Here is a 23,701-nt window from a genome sequence, read left to right on the forward strand (position 1 = left end):
GTGTGGGCCAGGGTAGTGAGGGAGAGGCCAGTCGTGAGGGCAGAGGTTATGCTGGGGCTAGGAGAGGCTATGAGGCCATGACAGAGTTTGATCTTTATTTAAAGTGCTAAGAAAATCAATGGGAGGTTAGAAGCAAATATGATTTCTATTAAAACAAAACAAAAACTCCTTTTAATTCTATCTGGAAGACAGCCTATGGTGGGAAAGAATGGGGGAGGAGGCCCAGTGAAGAAGCCTGCACTAGCTTAGAGGACAGATGACAGGGGCTTGGATTGAGGAGGTAGCAGTGGAGCTGAAGAAATGGACAGATTTGGGGCTACATTTTGAGTCAGAACCAAAGGCTTATGGACTAGGCATAGTGGTGAGGATTTCTAAGGTTCTGGTCTTTAGTAACTGTGTGTGGTAGAGTCATGCAGAAGCCATGCAAAACAGAGTAGGAGAAATAGCACTCTTTAACTTTAGTGAGTGCACCTGAATAATACAGAGCTGTAGTGGTTTTTTTTAATATTTTATTTATTTTCAGAGAGAGGGGAAGGGAGAGAGAAAGAGAGGGAGAGAAACAGCAACGTGTTGTTGCCTCTCACTCCCGCTACTGGGGACCTGGCCTGCAACTCAGGCATGTGACCTGACTGGGAATCGAACTGGTGACCCTTTGGTTTGCAGGCTGGCACTCAATCCATTGAGCCACACCAGCCAGGGCCAGAACTGTAGTTTTAAGAATCACTGTGGCCAATCTGCTTCTTTAGAAAGAAACAATTTAAAAACTTTCTGAAACCCATGAATCTGATATATTTTTTAATTTTTTAACATTTTTTATTGTTGTTCAAACACAATTTTCTGCCTTTCTCCCCAGGCCTCCCCACCACCCCAGCCCTCCCCACCTCCTTCCTCTGTTTCCACCCCCCCCCCCCAATGTTATTGTCCATGTGTTCTTTATACTTGTTCCTGTAAACCCTTCATCCTTTTTCCCTATTATCCCCTCCCCTACCCCCTCTGGTCACTGTCAGCCTGTTCTCAATTTCAATGCCTTTAGTTTATATTTTGGTTTCATTTTGTTGATTACATTCCAGTTAAAGGTGAGATCATATGGTATTTGTCTTTCACTGGCCTGGCTTATTTCACTCAGCATAACGTTCTCCAGATCCATCCATGCTGTCACAGAGGGTAGGAGCTCCTTCTTCTTTCTGCCATGTAGAATTCCATTGTGTAAATGTAGCATAGTTTTTTGATCCACATTTATTGAAGGGCACTTAGGTTGCTTCCAGCACTTGGCTATTGTAAATTGTACTGCTATGAACATTGGGGTGCATAGGTTCTTTGCTTGCTATTTAATAGTAGTTTTAGCAATACTGGCGTTATTTCTGAACTTCAATGTCAAGTCCTTAATATTTCATTTCCTGACAAGTACCAATGGTAGAAGTATTTTGCTAGTAGCTACATACTTCAATTTTAAAATAGCTTATTTTCTAAAGCAGCATTTACCATAGTATATTACATATTAATAAATTTAATATGGAAAAATGGGTTCAGTACTCAGATAAAGTTGGAAAACGCTGGTTTAATCAAAGGAAAAACATTTATTGTCACAGAAACTGCCCATCAAATGTCACTGGGCCCATCCAGAAGAGTCACTAGAGGGACTCAACAGAAGCTCATGAAATGACGTGTTGAGGCAAGAATCTGGCCAGAAGTAAGGAAAATCTAATGCTGAAGTAGTGGGCTCCCAGCACTGTTTCCAGAGACCAGGACAGACCTGAGTCCACAGATGAGGTTTAATCAGGCCTAATCACCAGAATTAAAAACTACAAGGACATGGATACATATATATCATTATAATAGGCCTCTCCAGTCCCCACTGCCAAACCTTGGGGCATCTCTGAAGCCATTGCTGAGCTCTAAAAGATGTTCGAACAGGACCTATTTTAGGTCAGTGACTGTGCCTGCTGACTCCAAGTCTAGGACACCAGGAGAATCTCTCTGGAATCTTGAAGCCATCCTTCTTATTCTGGTCTTCCTAATAAGTGGATGCAACACGGGAGAGGTTGGGGACCTCCTGAATCTGTCTTGAAGAGGAATGGATTACTCACAATTATATTAGGAGTTGGGATTCCTGTGAGTGGGCACAAGTGCACACAACACACACATATACACACAAACTCGAAGAGTTCTGCTGTCCCTTCGGTGTCAGAATTATTTATAAGTCATGTAATCAGATAAAAAAGATTTAAATCATCCCATGAGCTCTTTCAATGTCACATAAAATTCATATTTTAAATATGGAAGGACTTTAAAGAGTATCTAGTCAGACAGTCCCTAGGCTTTTGGATTTCATGAACCAATAAAATTGAAAAAAAATTTAAGTTCTAGCCCTGGCTGGTGTAGCTCAGTGGATTGAGCGCAGGTTCGATTCCCAGTCAGGGCACATGCCTGGGTTGCAGGCCATGGCCCCCAGCAACTGCACACTGATGTTTCTCTCTCTCTTTCTCCTCCCTTCCCTCTCTAAAATAAATAAATAAATAAATAAATAAATAAATATCTAGAAAAAAAAGATCAGAAGTTTAAAAAAAATTTTGAGTTCTAACACAGAAAATACATCTTTTTATCTCACCCAGCAAGATCAATAAAACAAACAAACAAACAACCCCCAAACCTATCCATTATCATCAACATTCTCAGGAATAATCTCAGAACTTAAAAACTAAATCCAGCTTTGTGAAAAACTTACTGAACTACTGGCATTTGGTATGATTGATAATTTTCTTCATAAAGAAATGCAGAGATGGAAATAACTTTTCTGGGGTAATATCTGACTTGAGGCAGAACCATACTCTTCCTACCATACTGTATTTCTCTTCTTGCTCTTATGGCTAAATACCACCTGTGTTTCAAAGACACACTCTCTGATTTTAAAAAAAATGTTTGCAAGTGGGTCCAATAGTTAACCATATATCAGAAAAGTGGTGAGTGGGTGTGGGTGGGACAAGTCAGGATAAAGTTCACCCATGGGAAGGAAGAGAGAATGAGCAAGTGAGTATAAAAAATTTTCAAATACTTACCATTACACAACTACCCAAACTGAGGTGTTGCAGCTCTGAACAGAAGTTCAAAATGCTGAGCAGTGCTGTTTGCTGCCATCAGGGACCACATCAGAGGCAAATATGGAATGTGAAACAAAGAGAAGAGGTCAATTAGACATTAAAGGCTGTCACTACTTCTCGTGAAATAGAGCTCAAAGCCTAGGTTACAGACACCACAAATGCCATTTAATGAGTCCCCAGGCGCTCCCACCATTGATTGGCTTGGAGTCAAGGTAATCATTACCAGTCTCCATGTAAGTCTTCGCTCTAGATATGGTTGTGCATGCCCTAAAGATACCTATATTCCCTATGACCTCTCATTTCATATCCCAAAGGTAAGCAATTTGAAAGTCTGGTTAAGACTGAACAAGACAAGCTAAACAACCCCTCCCTTCAAGAAAAAAAAAAAACAAAAAACACCCGCAGTGGGCTGGTGACACTCTGAAGAACAGCGGCAGCTCTGACATTCACCGATCAGTTGCAGACTGATGGAACTGCCAATAGTCACCTGAAATCAGGATTGAGCTGGTGACTTTAATGTCAAAGGATTCTCTTTGCTGACAAGGATCCCAACAACCATTGAGCACCTGTCACTAGCAACATGCTGACTGAAACATATATAACGTGCACTTTCTAGTCATGTTCCTGCCATTTCAGCCCATCTATCCTGTGCAGGGCAATGAAAACGATCTCACCGCTAAAGAAACCCAAAGAAATGCTAGACTGTGACATAATCCTCGTACTTAAAATATCTCTAAATAGTCACAGCTTCATTTGATGACATGTCTGCCATGAAAACGTGTGAAAAACAATGCAAAACATTCAAATTTCTAATTATTTTGTAAACTAAGAAAAAAGCTACTCTACTTATGCAGCAGAATTTCTTTCTAAACATCTGAATTAAATCACATCTAACAAAATTAAGATGATATTATACAACTTATGTTTAATCCGTTCCAAGAGTTCAGAAACTGACAAATATCAGTTGGGGAGGGGATGACAAATATGTCAATGACAATACAAAACATTTGTTCAAACTCAGATAAGATTCTCATTAAGAAAATAAAGTAATTAAGTATTTGAGATAAAATGAACTTAAGGCAAAAATAATAGGCCCTAGAGAGGTACTAAACTTAAGGCTGTTTCACTGTTGGGCATTTCTTTAAATTTAAGAAAGTTTATTTTGATTTTTATGCTTAAGTTTTAACACAACTTATATACAAGGCAATCCCATGTAGCTCTCAAAATATTGACATTAGGAGAGATATATGAAGATGAGTTAATTTCCAGATTCTCTGTAATACTTAGCTATTTTAACTTACTAATAGAAAAATAACATGAAGTTTTTTAAATTAAAGTACAGCTCCTTACAAGGTTGTTTTGTAAGATTTTCCTATGAGCAAAACATATTAGCAAATTTTTAGAGAGGATCCCGCATATTCTTATGGATAAGAAATTTTAAGTTAACACATAAACATACACACAAACGATACTCAAATACACATAGACTTCATCATGGAACTTGTATGGTAATACATTTTTAAATTACAGTAAAGAATCCCTAACATACAGACTAGTATATTGTCCAGTATAACAAACATCCATTTTGCCTTCTTTGCTTATCTTTCTGTATTTTTGTATCACTCCATCCATTCACATACCTCCTCAGAGGTAAGCTTTTTTATGACTCAGTGTTTAAAAACATGCCTGAAGTTTATGTAATTTTATTATAGATTATGTGTCCATAAACAGCATATGATATTGTCCTTCATGATTTATATATAAATGGTGCTATTGTGCAAATATTTCTGCATCTTCCTTAACATGTTAGTGAGGGGTTTCTCCATGTGGATACTCATAGCTTTAGTTCACTGACTTTTACCTGTTCTATATTATTCCATTATGCAAATACACTAAAGCATATACTTTCACTCAATGAGTATTTGGTTTGCTTACAAGTTTTACCATAACAAAGAACGTTAGAATAAATATTCTTATAATGCATCCTGTCTTTCTCTAGAAGAGTATTTATAGAACAATATTTCTCTAGAACTCATCCTAGAAGCAGAATTTCCAGGTGTTTATGTATGCTCTGACTTCATTAGATTTTCCAAAATAGCATTACTGAGTGACTGTATCAACTGACACTCCACCACCTGTGCAGAGCGTGCAGTCCCCACATTTTTGCCAACATACAGTCTTCTCATTCTTTTTATTATCTGCCTATCTGATGAGTATGGAATGTTATAATTTGCATTGGTATAATTCCTACTGAGGTTGAAAATCTTTTCATATGTGTATAGGCCACTCCTATTTCCTGTTCTGTAAATTGCTTAATCAAATCTTTTGCTGAGTTTTTCATTAGGTTGTTTCTTCCTTCTTGACTTGTAGGAATTCTTTTTTTATGCTGAATACCAATCTTTGTCAGTTTCATGCATTACAAATATCTTTCCTAAATCTAAAGTTGTCATTTTGCTTTGTTTATAGAATCTTCTGAGACATGAGATTTTTAATTTTAATATAGTCACATCAATCTTTATGTGTATTCTGTTGTCTTTTCTAAAAAGTCCCCCTTTACCTAAGGAAGGATATTATTCTATTATTTTTTAATGACAACTCTAAAGGTTTTTTTTGTACTTAGGTTTTAATCCAACTGAAATTGATTTTTATACATGGTAAGATATCAAATTTCATGACTATCTCCTTAGGAATAACTACTTGTCCCAGTTCAATTTATTGAAGAATCTACCTTATCCGCTGATTTGTGATGCTTTCTGTCTTATATCGAGTTCCCCTATATATATGAGCCTACTTCTGAGTCATTTTGTTTCACTGGTCTATTGGCCTTTCCCTGCACTAATACTTCAGTCTTAATTATCATAGCTTGTAATAAGTCTATATATCTAGTAAGGAAATTACCCTTTCTTCATTCTTTAAAACTCTAATGATTTTGGCCATTGGCTCTTTCATATTTTAGAATAACCTTAAAGATTTTAGTTTACCTTGTAAAAAATAATACAAAAGATTAGTTTTTCTTTCTTCCCCCATGATGATTATTTAATTTACTGGCACTTTTATCAATTTCTCTGTCATAATTGTTTATTATATCTCACACTTTCTTCCTGAATTTTTCTTCTTGTTGAAAATTATTTTTTAAAGATGTTATTATCTATTTTTAGAGAGAAGGGAAGGGAGAGACAAAGAAAGGGAGATAAACACATGCCTCTCACACGCCTCCAACAGGGCCTGCAACCCTGGCACATGCCCTGACAGACATCGAACCAGTGACACTTTGCTTCATGGGATGATACCCAATCTACTGAACTATGCTGGTCAGGGCAAAAAATAGTCTTAATAGTTCTAGTGCACATCCATGTATGGTAAAAATGTGAACAAACATTTATTGAGTACTTATTAACATGTCGGCATTGCAGTAAATTCTTTATAAACATTAATCCTCACAATACCCTATTCATTCACTTAATAAATATTCACTGAATGCCTACTGTGTGTTAGGCACTGTTCAGGCACCTGGGCTATGTTAGTGAAAACAGCAGAAAATAACCTATAAGGTAAATATCATTATTTCCATTTATAGATAAGGAATCTGTGTAATATACTTAGCCTTTATATATCTCCTCAATCTTGAATAAAAGTTTATCCAGGCTTATCATTTTAGTATTAGTTACTTTCTTTCATCATTTTAAAAGCATTACTCTATTACCTATCAGCCTCTATTATTTTGATAAGAAGTCCACTGTCTGTCTAATTGTCCTCCTCTGTAAGTAATGTTTTTGGTCTCTGATAGCTCTTGCCCCTTTATCATTTATATTCTGCAATTTCATCACAGTACATCTAGATAAAAATTTACTTTCATTTATTCTGTTTGGTATCTTGAGTGAACATTTATTTGCAGACATATTTTTCATGAACAATCAAGATTCTTAACAATTCTCTTCAAATATTGCTTCTCCATAATTTCTTACATTTTTTCTCCTGAAACTCCTACTAAATGAATATTAGAGTCTTCCAAGTATCAGTTTAAAAAATATGTCCACAAATTATTCTATACTCCTTCCTCCTAGACATGGAGCTTAATTCCTCCCTCTTCAAGTATGGCCTGGACTTAGTGACTTTACTTCTAACAAACAGAACACAGCGGAAGTGATGGTATGTTAGGTTACTGTGATGGTTAATACTACGTATCAACCTGACTAGGCCACAGGGTGGCCTGGTATTTCGTCCAACATTATTATGGGTGTTTCTATGAGGGTGTTTTTAGATGAGATTAATATTTAATCGGTACACGAAGTAAAGCAGATTATTCTCTATTGAGAGTGGGCCTCGTCCAATCAGTCAAAGACCTGAATAGAACAAAAGACTGACTCTCCCCCTGGTAAGGGAGAATTCTTCCTGTTGGATGGCCTTTGAATTGGGACATCCACTTATTCAGACTCAAACTGAAACATCAGCTCCCCCTGGGTCTGAGGTCTACAGGCCTCTAGACCAGAACTATACCGTTGGCTCTCCTGAGTGTCCAGCTTTCTGACTCACTATGTAGGACTTGCTAGCCTCCATAATCACATAAGCTAATTCCTTATAATAAGACTACATACATATACTCACTCTTATTTCTGTTTCCCTGGAAAACTCCAATACAGTTATAAAAGGGCTGTGGCTCCTCTTGGGTTCCTCCCTCCCCCACTGCTCATATGGGAAAAGCTAGCTGTCACATCATGAGGACTCTCAGGCAGGAGAGGCCCATGAAGAGAGAAACAAAGCCCTCTGGCCAACAGCTGAATAGAAACTCTGCCAATAGACCTGTGTGTGAACTTGGAGGCTGATCCTCAGGTGCAATCCAGCCCTAGATGACTGCAGACTCTGCAACTTTGTTGGAAACCCTGAGACAAAACTGCTCAGGCAAACTACTCCCAGACTCCAGACCTACAGAAAAGTGAGTGAGATCATGAACATAGGTTTTTTTAAGCCACTAAGCTTGGGGTAACTGGTAGACAGCAATAGATAAATGAACAGAGAAACTACTTACAGCAGTGCCTGACATTCAAGGCTTTTACAAATTTAAGTACAACCTCAGAGTTCTCTTTCAATTTAGCAGTTCTCTGTGTCTAATTTAGAATCTATCGACTTACTTTTGTAGTACAATGACCATCACTTATTTTTTAGATTTCTAATCAGTTCTTTTGCACAACTACTTATTCTTGCTGTTTTAGCCTGTGGCCCATAATTCTTTATTTTTTAAAATATTTTTCCTGTTCTGTTTAAAAAATATGCTTTCATTTACTTCTCTGAACTCCAATCCCCTGTCTCAGTCTTTATTCTTCCCTAAGGGCCTTGCAGACGGCCCCATCCACAACCACGTCTTCTACGGAAAGTAAGCGGTCCCACTCCGCAGTGCACCAGGGGACACTGCAGAGCCAGGTGGAGGCTGGGCTCAGTCATGCCCGTGAAGCACGGCCAATGCCAGGTACCTGTACAATTTTTGGTATATCTACCAAGGTGCAAATAGCCTCCTTTCTCCATTTCCACCCAACCCCTGGAGTGGCCTAGACAGCCATGTAAACAGTCACCTAGCTCTAACTGACTACCCCCATACTGAGATGTGATTCTTTTGAGATAGTTTGAAATGAATTCCCTGTTGAATGGTTCTTCTAATTAAAAATGAGTAGACAAAAAGTACTTACTGTCAAGAATACCATATTGAGCTATCTGGACTGTTCCTTATAGGAGCTATATCTATTGCTTACTGTCTATCTTAAAGATTATAACTTTAAAGCACAAACAACTCATTGTTGAATTAAGATTCTAGCAATTATATATTTAGAAAACATCTTGTGTAAGGGTAGGTGCATTCTGGAGAAATTTCAAGTCGTAGAAGAATTCATGGCACACTATACTTATTCAGGCAAATACTTTACAATAACTTAAACAGTCTGAACATTAAATTGGAAATTAAAAATTCATTTAATAAGAGAGAGAACTATCATTTTTCACTTCCACTTTTAAAAAGAAGTAATGTAGGGCAAAAGAGATTTATGTTGAATGATATCACACATCTTTGCTAAATAAGAGGTGTGAGCTTGAATGCTGAGACCAAGAAATGAGGGGACAGAGGTGACGGCTAAAGAAAAAAACAAGGCTGACCTTGGAAAAGACGCTGTGAGGTCTGTAACAAGGAGTCAAGTAGAGATAAATCAAAGGGCTGACAGGTAGCATGGAGGTGAGCAAGCACAAGTGAATAGTTTCATGGCTCTGTCCAGCAAAGCTCAGGATGAGCCAGACTGAATATCCAAGTTTAAAAAACACATCTGTAGACCAATTTGCATTCTCTCTAAATCTAGTTAAACAGTTTCCTCCTAGCATATCTTTAGAATATTCTTTCACTATGCTATTAGTATTCAGAATTAATGCTATTGATGCTAAAGCAAACAGGAGAAACTAATTCTTCATTTTCAGACATAAAAGGGCTTGATTTTGTAGATCAGACTCAATGGTTTGGAGCAGGGGTTGGCAAACTACTGCCCACAGGCCCAATGCAGTCACCAGCTGTTTTGTAAATAAAGTTGTACTGGAACACAGTCACACTCATTCATCTATTTATTGTGTATGGTTATTTTCATACTACAACACCAGGGCTGAGCAGTTACCACAGAGACCACACAGCCTACAAGGCTTAAAATGTTTACTACTTTGCCCTTCACAGAAAAAGTCTGCCAACCCCTACTTAAAAGGACAATTCTACTGTAATGAGTACTTGCAGCACTTCTAGAACACTTAAGTGTACAGATTAAAGCTGTATTAAGTATTCTTTGAAAAGGCATTCAGATATAAAAGTGAAAAATTTTAAGACTCCCTTATTTCAGACTTAAGATATCTTTTAGGTCCCTAAGTCTACAGATTCTGCTGTGGTTAGTTCTCCAAAATTCATTCAAGAGAGGCATGAGAGTAGCTCTATAAAGTTAAAATACAATCTAAAGGGAGAGTAAGTAATTTGTATAAGGCAAGGCAGCATTCATTTTCAAATGAGTTTGTAATTTTTAAACCAAGGCCAACCTTATTTAAACCACTGCAGAAAGAAATTCACTAAGAAATGACTGGTCATGTTAATTTCTTCTACAGAATTATCAAAGCATACCCTAGGTGAGTACTGGCATACCCAGTGAAATGTATGTTCATAAAGAAAGAACCCTTTTGCATTCCACCTAAAGTCTACCTACTAACCCAGTCCATCAGCTTTAAAATAAATCCAATGGATAACTATAAATTAAAGATAATTATTAGTGCCTCTACTTGTTACAAGGAAATTTATTAAGAAGTAAAGGAAGGCAGGAATTGAAATTTTCATTGACACCCTTTTAAGAGATGCTACCCAGAAAGTTCATAATGGGTACTCCATACTCCAGACTTCTAAATTGCTAAACAAAAATAGTTCATAAAATGATGATGTTTATTATAGTCACATATAACTTTTACATAGGCCAGATTTATGGGTTAGTAGCTATATTATGTATATTTTATAATATTGTCAGACAGTATATAACCAATGTATGCAGTGCTATGTTAACTACTCTATATTTATACTTGTTATAACTAGTTTATAACTTTTACTCAAAGTCTTTGCTTATCTTAACTAAGGAATGCAACCCTTAATTATAACACTCTTAGCTAGGATTCCAAATCAGTATTCTCTACTTTAATACATGATTCCTAGAAAGCATATTAAAGGAACATATAACAAGTTTTATATATTACAGACACACAGTAGCTAAAATATAGACTAGTGGCATCACTTGATAACAAATATGACACATTTCAAACACATCAGATCAATGTCTACATGTAACAAGATGGGTTGTATAAAAGTATATTCACTAAATGAAAATTCATAAATTTGCATAATGAATACCAGCAAAGAAATCCTAGTAATACAATCACTCAATTACTGGAATTTAAAATACACATATATATGTGTCATTCTCTTTCTCTAATTTTTTAGCCTCAGTGTTTCAGTATCAATAAATTTGGATAAGGAAAATATAAAAGTTGAAGTATTTTGAGGACTATTTAAAATACCTGAAACTAACTATATGTAGAAATAAACAACATCACTCTAGAATATTGCAATTCAATTACTTTACATAGACTTGCTGTGAACCATCCACTACAAATTGTTCTTTTGTATATAGTGTAGATATGCAATGTGGTACAACTTATAACTGATATATAATCGCAACCTGAAAATAACATTGTTGCCCTGGCTGGTGTGGCTCAGTGGATTGAGTGGTGGCCTGCGAACCAAACAGTCTCTGGTTCAATCCCCAATCAGGGCACATGCCTGGGTTATGGGCCAGGTCCCCAATAGGGGGTGTGTAAGACATAACCACACATTGATGTCTCTCTCTCTCTTTCTCCCTCCCATCCCCTCTGTCTAAAAATAAATAAATAAAATCTTTTTTTTTTAAAGAAAATAATATTACCTTTTACAGGTTAAACTTTAAGATTAACATTGTGGTAGAAATGTTAGACTTCTGATTAATCTCCAAAAAGAAACAGTCAAAGACCATATACGACATAATAAAGCTCCTACACATGCCTTCGAGGGGGAAAAACAGGAAACTTCTTTAGATTAACTGTAAATAGTTACAGCTACAAACTCAGAAATTTGGTGCTATAGTATGAGATTTAGTATCAGGTTCAAATTATTTCTTAAATTCCAGAAATGCATGTGTATAATAGACAAAAATCTAAGACTAAATCACACATATCTTCCTTACCGTAGTCTTACTTCACCTATTTTTACCATTGTGGTGGATCTCTCCCATAATAATATAGAATAATAATAATAGCATCTTTGCTCACAGATAACTAAACTGATCAATTTCTATAGCAACTCATAGCGAACGAAGGCAGAGATATACTGCCAGAAAGTCACGGCAGTCTACACAGTAGCTGGACTTGGCAGCAATCTTCCAGACTATATAAAGAAAGAATATTTCAGTCAAAGGAGTAAGGGTTAGAGGGGATCATGGAAGCATGCAAGAGGAATTTCAGGCACCTGTTTGTTGACACTGTTCATCTAAATGATGCCCAGCTAAGAGAGTACACTGGTCCAAAAACTTAATCCATCTTCTCCCAAAAATACCTGTTTTCTTTCTAATATGGTGTCAACCTGTTCTGTGCTGATGCCCTTAAGCATTTGTCACATACTTCTCAGTGTTCTCACTCGAAAGTCACCAAATAAGTCATACTACTATAATTTGGTTTCCCTTTTGACACGCCAACAGTGAGAGAATATAGTAATCAGCTCTCTCTGTCATTTCCAACGACTAGATTGATTTTTAAAAAATTTTTTTAAATTGTTATTCTATTACAGTTGTCCTAATTTTCCTCCATGTGCCTAACTGTTCTCTAGTGCCCATCCCATCCCCCACTCCCACAGTCAATGCCCACATTGTTGTCCATGTCCACGGGTCGTACATGTTCTTTTAACTAGTCTCTTCCCCTTCTTTCCACCATTATCCAAGTAGACTTCTTATAATCTGGTTTACTGGTCACTGTTGTGAATGTGGTTGGTTGCTAATGAGTCTGACCCTGCCAAAGCTGCCCCCCTGCCCCCAAGACTTCTTGACCCTGATGGAACCGAAGTCCATTCCTTAGATGACATTCACTCAACCCCAACAAAAGCCTCATATTCCTATCGGAACTTCTACAAAGCCAATCAGGATAGAGAGAAGTATGGACATATTCTTTCCTGGAAACAAAATATTTTTAAAAGTTTGTTTATTTTAGTATATGATAATTAGTAACTTAAATATAAATTCTTAAAGTCTTAACTCTTGATTTTGTTTAAGAACAAAATAATTAATATCCTTTTGTTTTATATGTTACCTAGATAATCTGACTATACTGCATTTCAGGTGACAGCTAATGACAGCCGGTATTAGTCAATTTAGGTGACCAAAGTGGGTTGTTCCTATTTTAATTTCTCCTCATGGTCTTGGTTAGTTGTCAGAAATGGCTCTGCTGAGTGATAGTCCATCCCTTTCATTTGCCATACAGTTTGATCTTACAGTCTGAGTATGTTAGCTGCACTGGCTCTACTAAAAGGAAGGCCGTCCCTGATACATTATATACTTACCAATATATAATGTGTCCCTCAAATCAAGTAAGAATGCAGCTAAGAAGACCACTTTATCTATGTATCAGAAAGCAAATTCAGGGCACTAAACCAAATCATACTTTTTTCAAAAGGCAGTTTATGTATTGTACATAGGACCAGATGCTTTTCATCAACAGACAGGGTGTATGCATTTATACTTTTATTTCCATTCTGCCAAATAAACTGGTACAGAAAAAACAAAGTAGGAGAGTGTTGGTATGCAACAGAAGTAAAGATCAACTACTTTTGCCGTTTTCTGGTTCATGAAGATTAAGGCAGCAGGGTCCTTGAAACTGCTGTCCCAGCCCAGGAGGCCAAGTAAACAGCTGCCAAACCATACTTTTGGATTACTGTCATATACTAGTCCCCCACAATACATATAATCAGTTTTTTCACTTCTTCAGATTCTTTCAATTTATGCTCTATCATTCTTGAAGTGAGGCAATCAAAACTGGATGCAGGTGTTCCATTTATAACTCCAACTTTTAAAAACCACTCTCGGTTTTCTTGTCTGCTGCTAAGCAACAGAATGACATTCTTACTGAGCTACCTGTCATGCCCCATCTCACCCCTATACCAAATACATTTCTTTTCCAAACAAAGAAAAGGTAAATAGGCTCAAATGTCTAACACCAATCTATATTGTTTTAGTAAAAGCACAGGACTTCACTTAAAGATACTTTTTATGCAATATGTTAAAAAGTTATCATTATGCCATCCTTTACAAATTGTAAGAGGCGAAACCCCACAAAGAACCTGGAATTATCTTCTGGAGGGTGGGACCCTTGTAGTACAGGTTTCCCCTGCTGGCCGAGTGTTCTATGAACCCATCTGTACCAGTGTACAAGCTGGCTTTGTTGTGAGAAGCTGTGTTTGGCTTCACTGAATTTTTTTTGAAGTCTCTTTCAATGCACTTGCCCATTTCATGATGGGTGATTTACAAGTGCACCTGCCCACACCTCTCTGGAGGTTCAGAAATTTTTGACCAGAAGCATGACCCTGTGCCACCCTCCCTATTCACCTGATCTTGCCCCAGGCAACTTTTTGTTTTGTTTTGTTTCCCTGGAAGAAACAAGTCCTCAAAGGGAAACATTTTGCCACTGTGGAAGAGGGGAAACAAACAAACAAAAAATGGCAGAAGCACTTAAAAGGTATCAAAATTGACAAGCTCAAAAACTGTTTTGAGCAGTGGAAAAAAACCTCTGGATAGGTGTATTGAATAAAATGGAGAGTACTTTGAAGGTGAATGAAGTTTAAACATTTAAGAAATACACAATTTTTTATAAATAAATTCATTTTGGGGGTTCCTCCCCTCGTATGACTTGCCTGCTCTGCTAGAACAAAGCACCACAGGCTAGGTCACTTAAACAACAGAAATTAACATTTTCATAATTCTGGATCCTACAAGTCTGAGAGATCAAGGTAAGGTGTCGGCAGGGTTAGTTTCTTCTAAGGCCTCACTTCTTGGCTTGAACAACAAGGATTTGGGATTAGGGACCACCCTAATGACCTCACTTATCCCTAATCACCTCTTTAAAGACCCCATCTCCAATACATCATGAGGTAGTAGGAGTTAAAATGTCAACACATGAATTTTGGGGTGACACAACTCAGCCTATAGCACAAGTATTTAAGAGTATTTTGCAGACATATGCCTCCACTGGGGTAAAGGAGAACTGTATCTTCTACTTATTTTCAAATGGTTCAGGGGGAAAAAACGCATATAGTAAGGGAATTTACTATTTATACAACTTTTGCATAAAAGGTTTTTTTACTTTTAAGTCAAATTATTTCAAAAAAGAAGTCTTTCCTTTAAGAACTTAAAAGTCTACTTAATGAATTAAATTTTTACAGCATTCCTCTCATGAAAATATATCATTATGTGTGGCTAAAGAGGTGCTTGCAATCAATGTTTATTGTATATATAATAAGAATCTTATGAATAGAGAAGAAAAAGACCAAAGGACAAACTTCTTCTAATCATTATATACTGAGTACCTATCTAACTCTACTATAATTACTTCCTTGTCACAGATAGAAAAAGAAACAAAGTACAATTAAAAAGTTTTTATCCTGTCTGCTCTAGGTTCTCATCTTTTGCCTGAAGTTGCCCACACAACCTGAAAAGATTCCCCAAATTCAGTAAAAAGGAAACTACCCAATTTACCAATCCATTTCACTAATTATTCTGGGATCATGCAATAAGTGTAGCAAAAATCTCAACCCTAGGGTCATTTTTTTCTCAGGTTTCCCAACACGGACCATTCTCCAAACAAGCATAAACATGTGACATTGGCAGCATGCACTGGGCTTCTGGTAAAGATAGTCATGTGGTAGCTTGTCTCTCTTTAATGTGGTAGTAGCCTTTTCTTTACTAGACATATTTACTGCTCTCAGTCTACTGAAATTCAACAAATGTATACCACTAAATCTGCAAATAACTTACATAGCGACTATATATTATTTCAGTTGATGTTGTAAGACAGTTGTTACTTCTTTAACAAAGCAATTTTTCATCTCAATTTTAATACATCTGAAGAAAGATCTCAGGAAGTAAATTAAAACAAACTGAACTATATTTCACTATTTATTAGGGTTAAAAATTCTGAATAAATACAGTTCAAATATTTTCTTAACATGAGTTTCAAGTTGCTGATTGACCCACCCATCTGCCTAGTAGATGTCGTTATTTGGTAGAAAAGACAAACTTACGCTAACTTATCTAGTAATGAAAAAATGAATTGATAAAAGACTTCTATTGCTCATTTATTCAATTCAAGTTTTCTAAGTATCTACTATATACTATGGTGAGTAATACTATGGTGAATACCAGACACTGTTCTGTGTAATAGCTGTAAAGAAGTAAACAATCAAACGTGGTACCTCCCATTATGGAATCTGCAATTTAGGAATGAACATTGCTTTCACCAGAAACAAATCTTAAGCTGAAAAGAGATAATGAAACCTCATCTATCTTACCACTTGATAAAAAAAATAAATTTAGGAAGATCTGTAAGAGTACTTCATGGAGGTAGGACTAATGGTGTAGGAATATACTGAGTAAATCTTTATTATCACTTCACATGTACACAAATTCATTTAATTTACAGTTTGTTTGTTTTTTACACATGTGACCTAATTTGAACTTCTCAATAGCTTATGTAATAGGGTAAGATTTTTTAAGATAGATTAAAAAAAAACAACTTAGTGTAAGTGACTTACCCAAGCACATACATCTTTCTCAAGAGAAAGCCAAGATAAGGATAGAGTTTTATGACTTGGGAATTTGATACAGACTAAATAACAAATATCTCCCTAGGTTTTAAATTATCACACAATGTGTGAATCAGACAGATACCCAAATCTTGCTGCTAAGCAGTTTAATAACAGCTAAAGTCTCAACAAGATCCTATTGCTGCTTTCTCCCACTGTGGAATGCTAGCCATAGTATTAGCCAAAACAGTGGAGGTGGAGCAGAAAAATCTTAATGATCTAGGCCACCATAAAATGTTGGGCTCAAAAACTGGTGACAATGACACCTGGGACTTGTTTTAAGGTTGCTTTCATTTTACTCTACCACCAGCAGCAATCAAGCAATACAAAGGATATGCACTGGAATATACCCTCAGTTCTTGACAAGGTTACACATGAGGCTAAGTGGTCAACACAGCAGCCATGTTGGTGAAATTTATCAGGCAGAGAGAAGGCCAGCCCCCTGGGCCCACTGCCTGTTTCACCAGTGGCTCATAAAGAAGCTACATAAGCATGCCAGGTCCTACCTACCAGCAAATAAAGCAATTCTCACCCTACCACTATAGGCTCATTCATATTGAGTAATCAGACCTTCAACATGCTTGGACATTCCTAACCACTTAAGAATATACCATCTAGACACCAACAATACATTACTTTCTGATCAATAAAAACATGGGCTAACATTATTTTTATGCTGGCATTCACAGACAACAGTCTTCTCATTTTACAAATAAACAGTCTAGGAATTTGAGACACAATGTGACTTAGCCTAGATTACTAAGCTTGTTACTGGTAGGGTCATAACTATAATCAAAATCTTCTTTTCATCATACCAAGTCACTAGTTAAACTCTAGCTAAACATTCTGCCCCAAAATCAGGAATGCTGCATTAAACAGCAGCTCTCATACTCACATAATTTCAGGCTTCCATAGATTAGGAAAAAAGCTATGTCTAGAAAAAGGTATCTACTCTAATCTACCAATTTAAAAAAAGCTATACACCCAGGTGGTTTTATAGGTAAATTTTATCTAACAGATAATTTCCATTTCTTCAAGTTATTCCAGATCAGAGGAAAAGATGGGAGTTTCCCAAATCATTTTGCTATGCTGACACAATCCCAGCCCTATACCTAATGAGACAGCATGAAAAGGAAAACCACAGTTCAATCTCACTTAAAAAAGCAGATGCAAAGGTATTTAAAGAATATTTCCCGTTAACCAGGCACTGGTGTAGACAAATCATTTGATCCACACAACTCCTCTTTGAGAAGCATGCCAGTTTTACCTCCTTTATGTACTTAATAAAAGGGAAAGCTGAAGCACATGGGGTCAAGAAACTTCTGCAAGGTTAACATGAGGAGAAAATAATACAACTAGTCTCTAAACCCAAGGTGTCTGACTCCAAAACGTTAGGAAATGAACCTAGCTATGTATTAAATTAAAAACATGTAGAGATTACTCCAGGAAAACAAAGACTGTTCAACATAGACCATTATATTAATACATAAAAGAAAAAAGAGGAGTGTTAATAGAGGCTTTAAAAACATAAAATATACATGTTTGATAAAATATTCTTAATCAAACAAGAATGATAAAGATTATTTATCAGAAAACACCATCAAACAACAAATAAAATTGGTAAGGTACATGAAAAATTGTCTGGTTGACTATTGAAGTCCCAGGGCCTAGTAGTGCCTAGCACAAAATATGTAGTAAATATTTTTTTGTATGAATATAAAAAACATAAAACATTGAGGACATCCCATTATATTAGATGTAAGGCTGGTATGCCCCTGGCTGGTGTGGCTCAGTGGTTGGAGCATCGTCCCACAAACCAAAATGTTGCCAGTTCAATTCTTGGCCAGGGCACATGCCTGGATTGCAGGTTCAGTCCCTAGTCAGGGCGTGTATGAGGCAACCAATCAGTGTTCCTCTCTTATATAGATGTTTCTCTCCCTCCCTTCCCTCTTCTCTAAAATCAAGAAGAAAAAACACAAAAGAAAGAAAGGAAAGAAATTACACTGGTATACCTGTCGTGACTCTAATATTCCACATTATTTATTAAGTTCTATCTAATATAGTATTGTAATAATGCTTTAAGTATTGGAAAAGAAAGAAAAAGTTTATTTCCAGATTATATAACTCTATCATTAGAAAATCCAAGACTAAAAAGTTATTACAACAATTATAGGTATGTTGTAAGGTGAGCACATACAATATATAAAAAAATCAAATTTTCCTTTATACTAACAATAACAAACTAAAATTAATTAGAAGAGAAAATAGTATCTGAGACTATAAAAGGCAAGAAATAAAATTTAACCAGAAAGATATAAACCTTACATGAAGAAAACTATAACATACTCTTGGACATAGAACAAGAACCTACATGAACAGATGAGAAGCCTCATTAAAGAGCAAAATGAAATATAGTGAATGTCCTTCTAATAAAATCCTCCATGAAAGATATACCTAGAAGAATAATATACAAGGATTTGTGGGGAAAAAAACATTAAAAAAGACTAGAGACTTCCCCTGCCACATGGTAAAACACACTTCAAAACTGCCACGATGGTATCACTCTTACTACTGTTTTTAGCAGCTAGTACTTCTTGAGAGTTAACTATGTTCTAGGCACCCTCCAAGCACTTCACATGTAACTGAATTCCTACAATGATGATATGAAATCTGTATTTTTATTATCTCTCTTTTAGAGATGAGGAAACTGAAATACTGAGAGGTTGAATACCTTGATTAAGATAAACATTTATTTGCTAATCTTTACCAAGTCTATTCTAGATGATGGAAACTTGGCAATGAGAAAAACAGATAAGGCCTTCATGAAACTTATCTCCCAGGTAAGGAGAGAGGTAATAGCAAGAAAACAATCTCAAAGTGATAAAGATGCTGAAAATAAAATAAAATGGGAGACATAAAAGAAACAAACTAGAAGGGGGGCTCACTTTTATCAATGTCTAAGAAGCCATCTCTGAAAAAGAAAATTAAGTTGAACATCAGACTAAGAAGGAGGCAACCATATAAGGCTGGGAGAATACTGCAGACAGACAGAAGAGAAAAAGCCATGAGCTGGGACCAGATCAGAATGTTCAAGGAAGAGAAAGGAGGCCAACATGCCTGGAGTGCAGGAAGCAGGTGTAGAAAACCAAGTGGGTATTAGTTACTACAGGGGCCCAGGCACATACTCCGACCCAGCAACCCCACTTGCAGAACTCCCTCCCACAGCAACGATGGCATGTAAATGTAAAATTCTGTGGTAGTGGGGAGGGTTGGCGTGGGGGCAAGGGGGAGACAGATAACTGTACTTGTACAATAAAAAAAAACAAATAAAAAAAGAATAAAAATGACTTGGAAAGGGAAAAATATTCTGTGGTAGTTTGTAGAAGAAAAACGGCTAGGAAAACCTAAACACTGATCTTTTGGAGAATGGCTGAGTCGATTATTGAATAACATATACTACCCAGTTAATGGAAAGAGTCAGGTGGTATATGTAATGACCTCGAAAGATCTCATACAGATATTATGTGGAAACAGCCTGTAGATCAATATATATAAGATAATCCCATTTTTCTTAAATGAGACTCTATGGTATCAGAAATTTTAACTCATAAATCTGGTGCTGGAAAAATTCTACTTTGCTTCCTCCTACTCCAAGCAGAAGTCCTCCTGCATGCCATGTTCCTACTCCTTTCTCTAATTCATTGCCTGCCACTTCGGCCCATTGCTTGTTTATTTACCTGAAATCATGAAAAGCATTACAAAATTTTTAAGAGCACAGAGAACATCTTATAACTAAAACAAGAACAAAAAAGACTCTAAACGGTTTTGAAATGATTGAATTGGTTCTGATGGTTTTTGAATAACCAGGGGGCACCGCAAACTGAATCTATTTAAAAACCAGAAATCACATTATTATAAGCAACTAAATATTCAGCTGGCTATATGTATATATGTAAATAAGTTATTCCTACCTAGCAAATATGTAAATGAGTTATTCCTACCTCTACTTTTGTTCGATAGAGAACAAGCCGTTTAAGGCCACATAATTTGGCAATGTGGTTGAAAGCTTGAGGTGGCAGTTTATCACAGGATGACAGATTTAATTCCTGTAGATTTGGACACGTCTCTGAAATAATCTCCAAGCAAGTTTCATTTAGGAAGTGGCTGCAAGATAACTCAAGGCGCACCAATTCGGATCCACAACCCTTCAGAAACCTGGAAAAAGAATGATCAACAGTTAGGTTTTTCCTCTGGATTTTGTAGAACTACAAGCATTTTTTTTTTTTTGCAAGTACCTTGGAATTATATCAACTCTATGCAGACACCTTCAGAAGAATGGATTTCTATTAGGGAAAATGTAAAACTTGCTTCACTTAAATACTCATTTACTACATGCTGAAATAGGCATGGTTAAACTGAAAGAAATCAACCCAAGAAGATAAAATGAACTCACATCACAAAAAAGGTCAGCTAAGTGGAAAATTAAGAAAGCAGAGCCTATGTGTCTCCAAGGTACATGAAATTCCCATCTAAGTTAGTAGAGCCAAAAAACAAAACTCTAAACTCTGGTAAGCCATTACCCACCTAATCAGTACCTATTCAATACTGGTTAATTTACTTTGCATGTGGTACACAAAGTGACAGCTTTAATTAAATGACCTCAAAGCAAATCAAACTAGCTTCGTCTCAACTCAGTGTTTTCTGGGTTAGCTTAACTGTGCTGCTGTGATATGTTCCTTGTATAACTGTTACTATTAAGCAGTTAGACTTATGCTGAAATTACTACAAGATGTTAAAATGCTGCCTCACATAAAATACAGGGAAATAATTCAATGTGGAGGACATAAAATTCCTTTTCAGAACAGAAACAACAATATCTTAGTTACATTACAGATGGAGGAAAACAATTCTGTTTAAAATCATTATCTGAAAATAATCTCAAAGTAAATATGAGTCTAGGGGTATTTGAATCTGTGAAACTATCAACTAAGCAAACTGAACCTTCAACAAGTGCACCAACCATCCCTGTCCAGGTCTTCTGACATCCTCTTGCCCATCTCAGGGTCACATCACTAACATAATTTTAGTTTATGGCATGTCTTTTTCCTAAATGATTTAAGTAGCTTACAAATGTAATGGTGTAGGCTGGGAGGCCCCAGGGCCCTCTAAAAGGGGGATTTGTAATGAGGTCCAGAACTTGGGGTGTCTGGGAATATAGGATATTCTCCATATGCCTGACTCAGGAAGGAAGACTTGGACCAGGGCCATTGGGAGTTATTTTGCACATCATCAACAGGCTGGCTTACAGCCTGAGTGGAGCCAGAAAGGATGCATTACTTTGAACCATGGTGTAAACTGGGAGGCTACAGCACCTGTACGAGAGCTTTAAGATGGTTGTTCCATGCCAGGGGCCACGCCTGCCTAAACTAACTGTGGCAGCCCAGAAAGGCTGAAAATACGGGAGTGCTGGCATGTGGAGCCAACTGAGGGAGGAGTAGGAAATGGGGTTACAGAGGAGGTTATAGGCTGGGATTTAAAGTAAACACAGGCCACCATGAGGGATGGAAGAGACAATGCAGGACTAGGAATGGAGACAATGCAGGGGACAATGGAGGACAACACGAGACCAAGCATAAAATAAAGGGGTGAAAGGACTCTAACTGGTGGGCCATGAGGAAGTTCCGCGTGGTTTTGGATTAAAACTGGAGATCATGGTGGCAACACAGCTAATGGTGCTGGGGACTGCAGGAGACCTACCCAGCTGAGCATGGATCCCAGGGAGGAACTGGGAGTCTAGCCAAGCTATGGACTTCTATTTCTTTTCCTGAGATACGGTACTCTTGACTGGGCTGGCTGGGCAAAGGAGGTAAGGCAAGACTGTGTGTGTTTGTTTGTGGGTATTTTAAAGGAACTTCAGGATTTTAATGGTGACATTCTGTCATTAGTTTAAACCTGTATAACTTTTGAATACAGTTCCTTTCCTTTTTACCAAACTCTGGCATTGAGAACCACAATTCCTAATACATGGCAGCAGGCAAAGAACCAAATGACAGAGAGAACCCAGGGAAGGGGGCTTGTCTCAGTAACAGTATCTGGGCTCTCTTCCCAACAATCCATGTCAGCAACAGTACCCCCAACGTGGAGCGCCAAAAAACTGTTACAGAATGGACCCATCTGGGGAGAGACACTGTTACTAAAAGGACACAAACCTAAAACCAAAGACTCCAGGGGAGGGGGCTTGTTTTGGTTCTAGTATCTGGGCTCCCCCAATGGGTTCAGTCTGTAACACAAATACACACACAAAATAAAATTAACTAAACCAATCACTTGAACAAATAAAGACGTAACACTGGACTTATAAGTCCAAAGTTGGATTTCTTGCCCTGTTCCACTACTTTCTAGCATATAACCTTGGAAAAGGCACTTACCTAAGCCTCTGCATTTCCTTGGTTGCAAAAGGCACACTAGAATTATATAACAGTGCTCAATACACTACCTCTTGGCTTTGAACATCAAACAATATGTGAAAACAGTTTCAAAAGATCAAAGTACCCCGGAAACACTAAAATAAAAGTTAAATCTTGGCCAAATCACATTCAAATAAAAAGTACAGTTGCTACAAATTTATTTTAAATATGCAAATAACTCTGTAGCCTACACATCTTATTTACACTTGAACACCCATTTATTCTTAATCCATTACAAAATGGGTCTGCTCTCCCTAAATTCAGCTTTTCCTTTAAAAAGGCAAATTCAATGGCCTTTATTTTCAGTCTTTGTATTACTTGACTTCCTATGGCATTTCAGACAACTACCCACTCCTTCCTTAAAATTCTCAGATACCTCTCAAGCTACTCTCATTCCTGGATTTCCTCCCACTGTTCTGACTACTATTATGTCTGCCAGTTGTATAAATTGAATTGCAGTTTGCATCAAGCACATTCATTCATTTATTCATTCATTCAACAAATTTTTACTGAGCTCCTACTATGACCTAGCATTACTCTAGGCACTGGGGAATTAAGAGTGGACAGAACAAAGTCTCTGCTCTCATGGAACTTTGTATATTTGGGTAGTAGAGGTAGACTATAAACAAATAAATGAGTAAAATAAATACTACATTAAAGAGTCAAAAGTGCCAAGGAGGAAATGAAAACAGGGAAGAGTGATAGGA

At 36.9% G+C, this 23,701-nt stretch overlaps 1 protein-coding gene across 5 annotated transcripts in view; it reads right to left on the minus strand.

Moving 5' to 3' along the window:
* FBXL4 (F-box and leucine rich repeat protein 4) overlaps nucleotides 1-23,701 on the minus strand; it is a 68,243-nt gene that overhangs the window by 7,184 nt on the left and 37,358 nt on the right. For all 5 annotated transcript variants that reach the window (XM_028508966.2, XM_028508968.2, XM_036024508.1 and 2 more), the window contains 2 exons: nucleotides 20,529-20,742; nucleotides 3,057-3,128 (listed from right to left, as the gene is read on the minus strand). In XM_028508966.2, coding sequence (XP_028364767.1) covers nucleotides 3,057-3,128; nucleotides 20,529-20,742 — 286 coding nt within the window. The remainder of the gene's footprint in view (nucleotides 1-3,056; nucleotides 3,129-20,528; nucleotides 20,743-23,701) is intronic.

The sequence above is a fragment of the Phyllostomus discolor genome, chromosome 4 (genome assembly GCF_004126475.2).
Source record: "Phyllostomus discolor isolate MPI-MPIP mPhyDis1 chromosome 4, mPhyDis1.pri.v3, whole genome shotgun sequence".
NCBI classification, from domain to species: Eukaryota; Metazoa; Chordata; class Mammalia; order Chiroptera; family Phyllostomidae; genus Phyllostomus; species Phyllostomus discolor.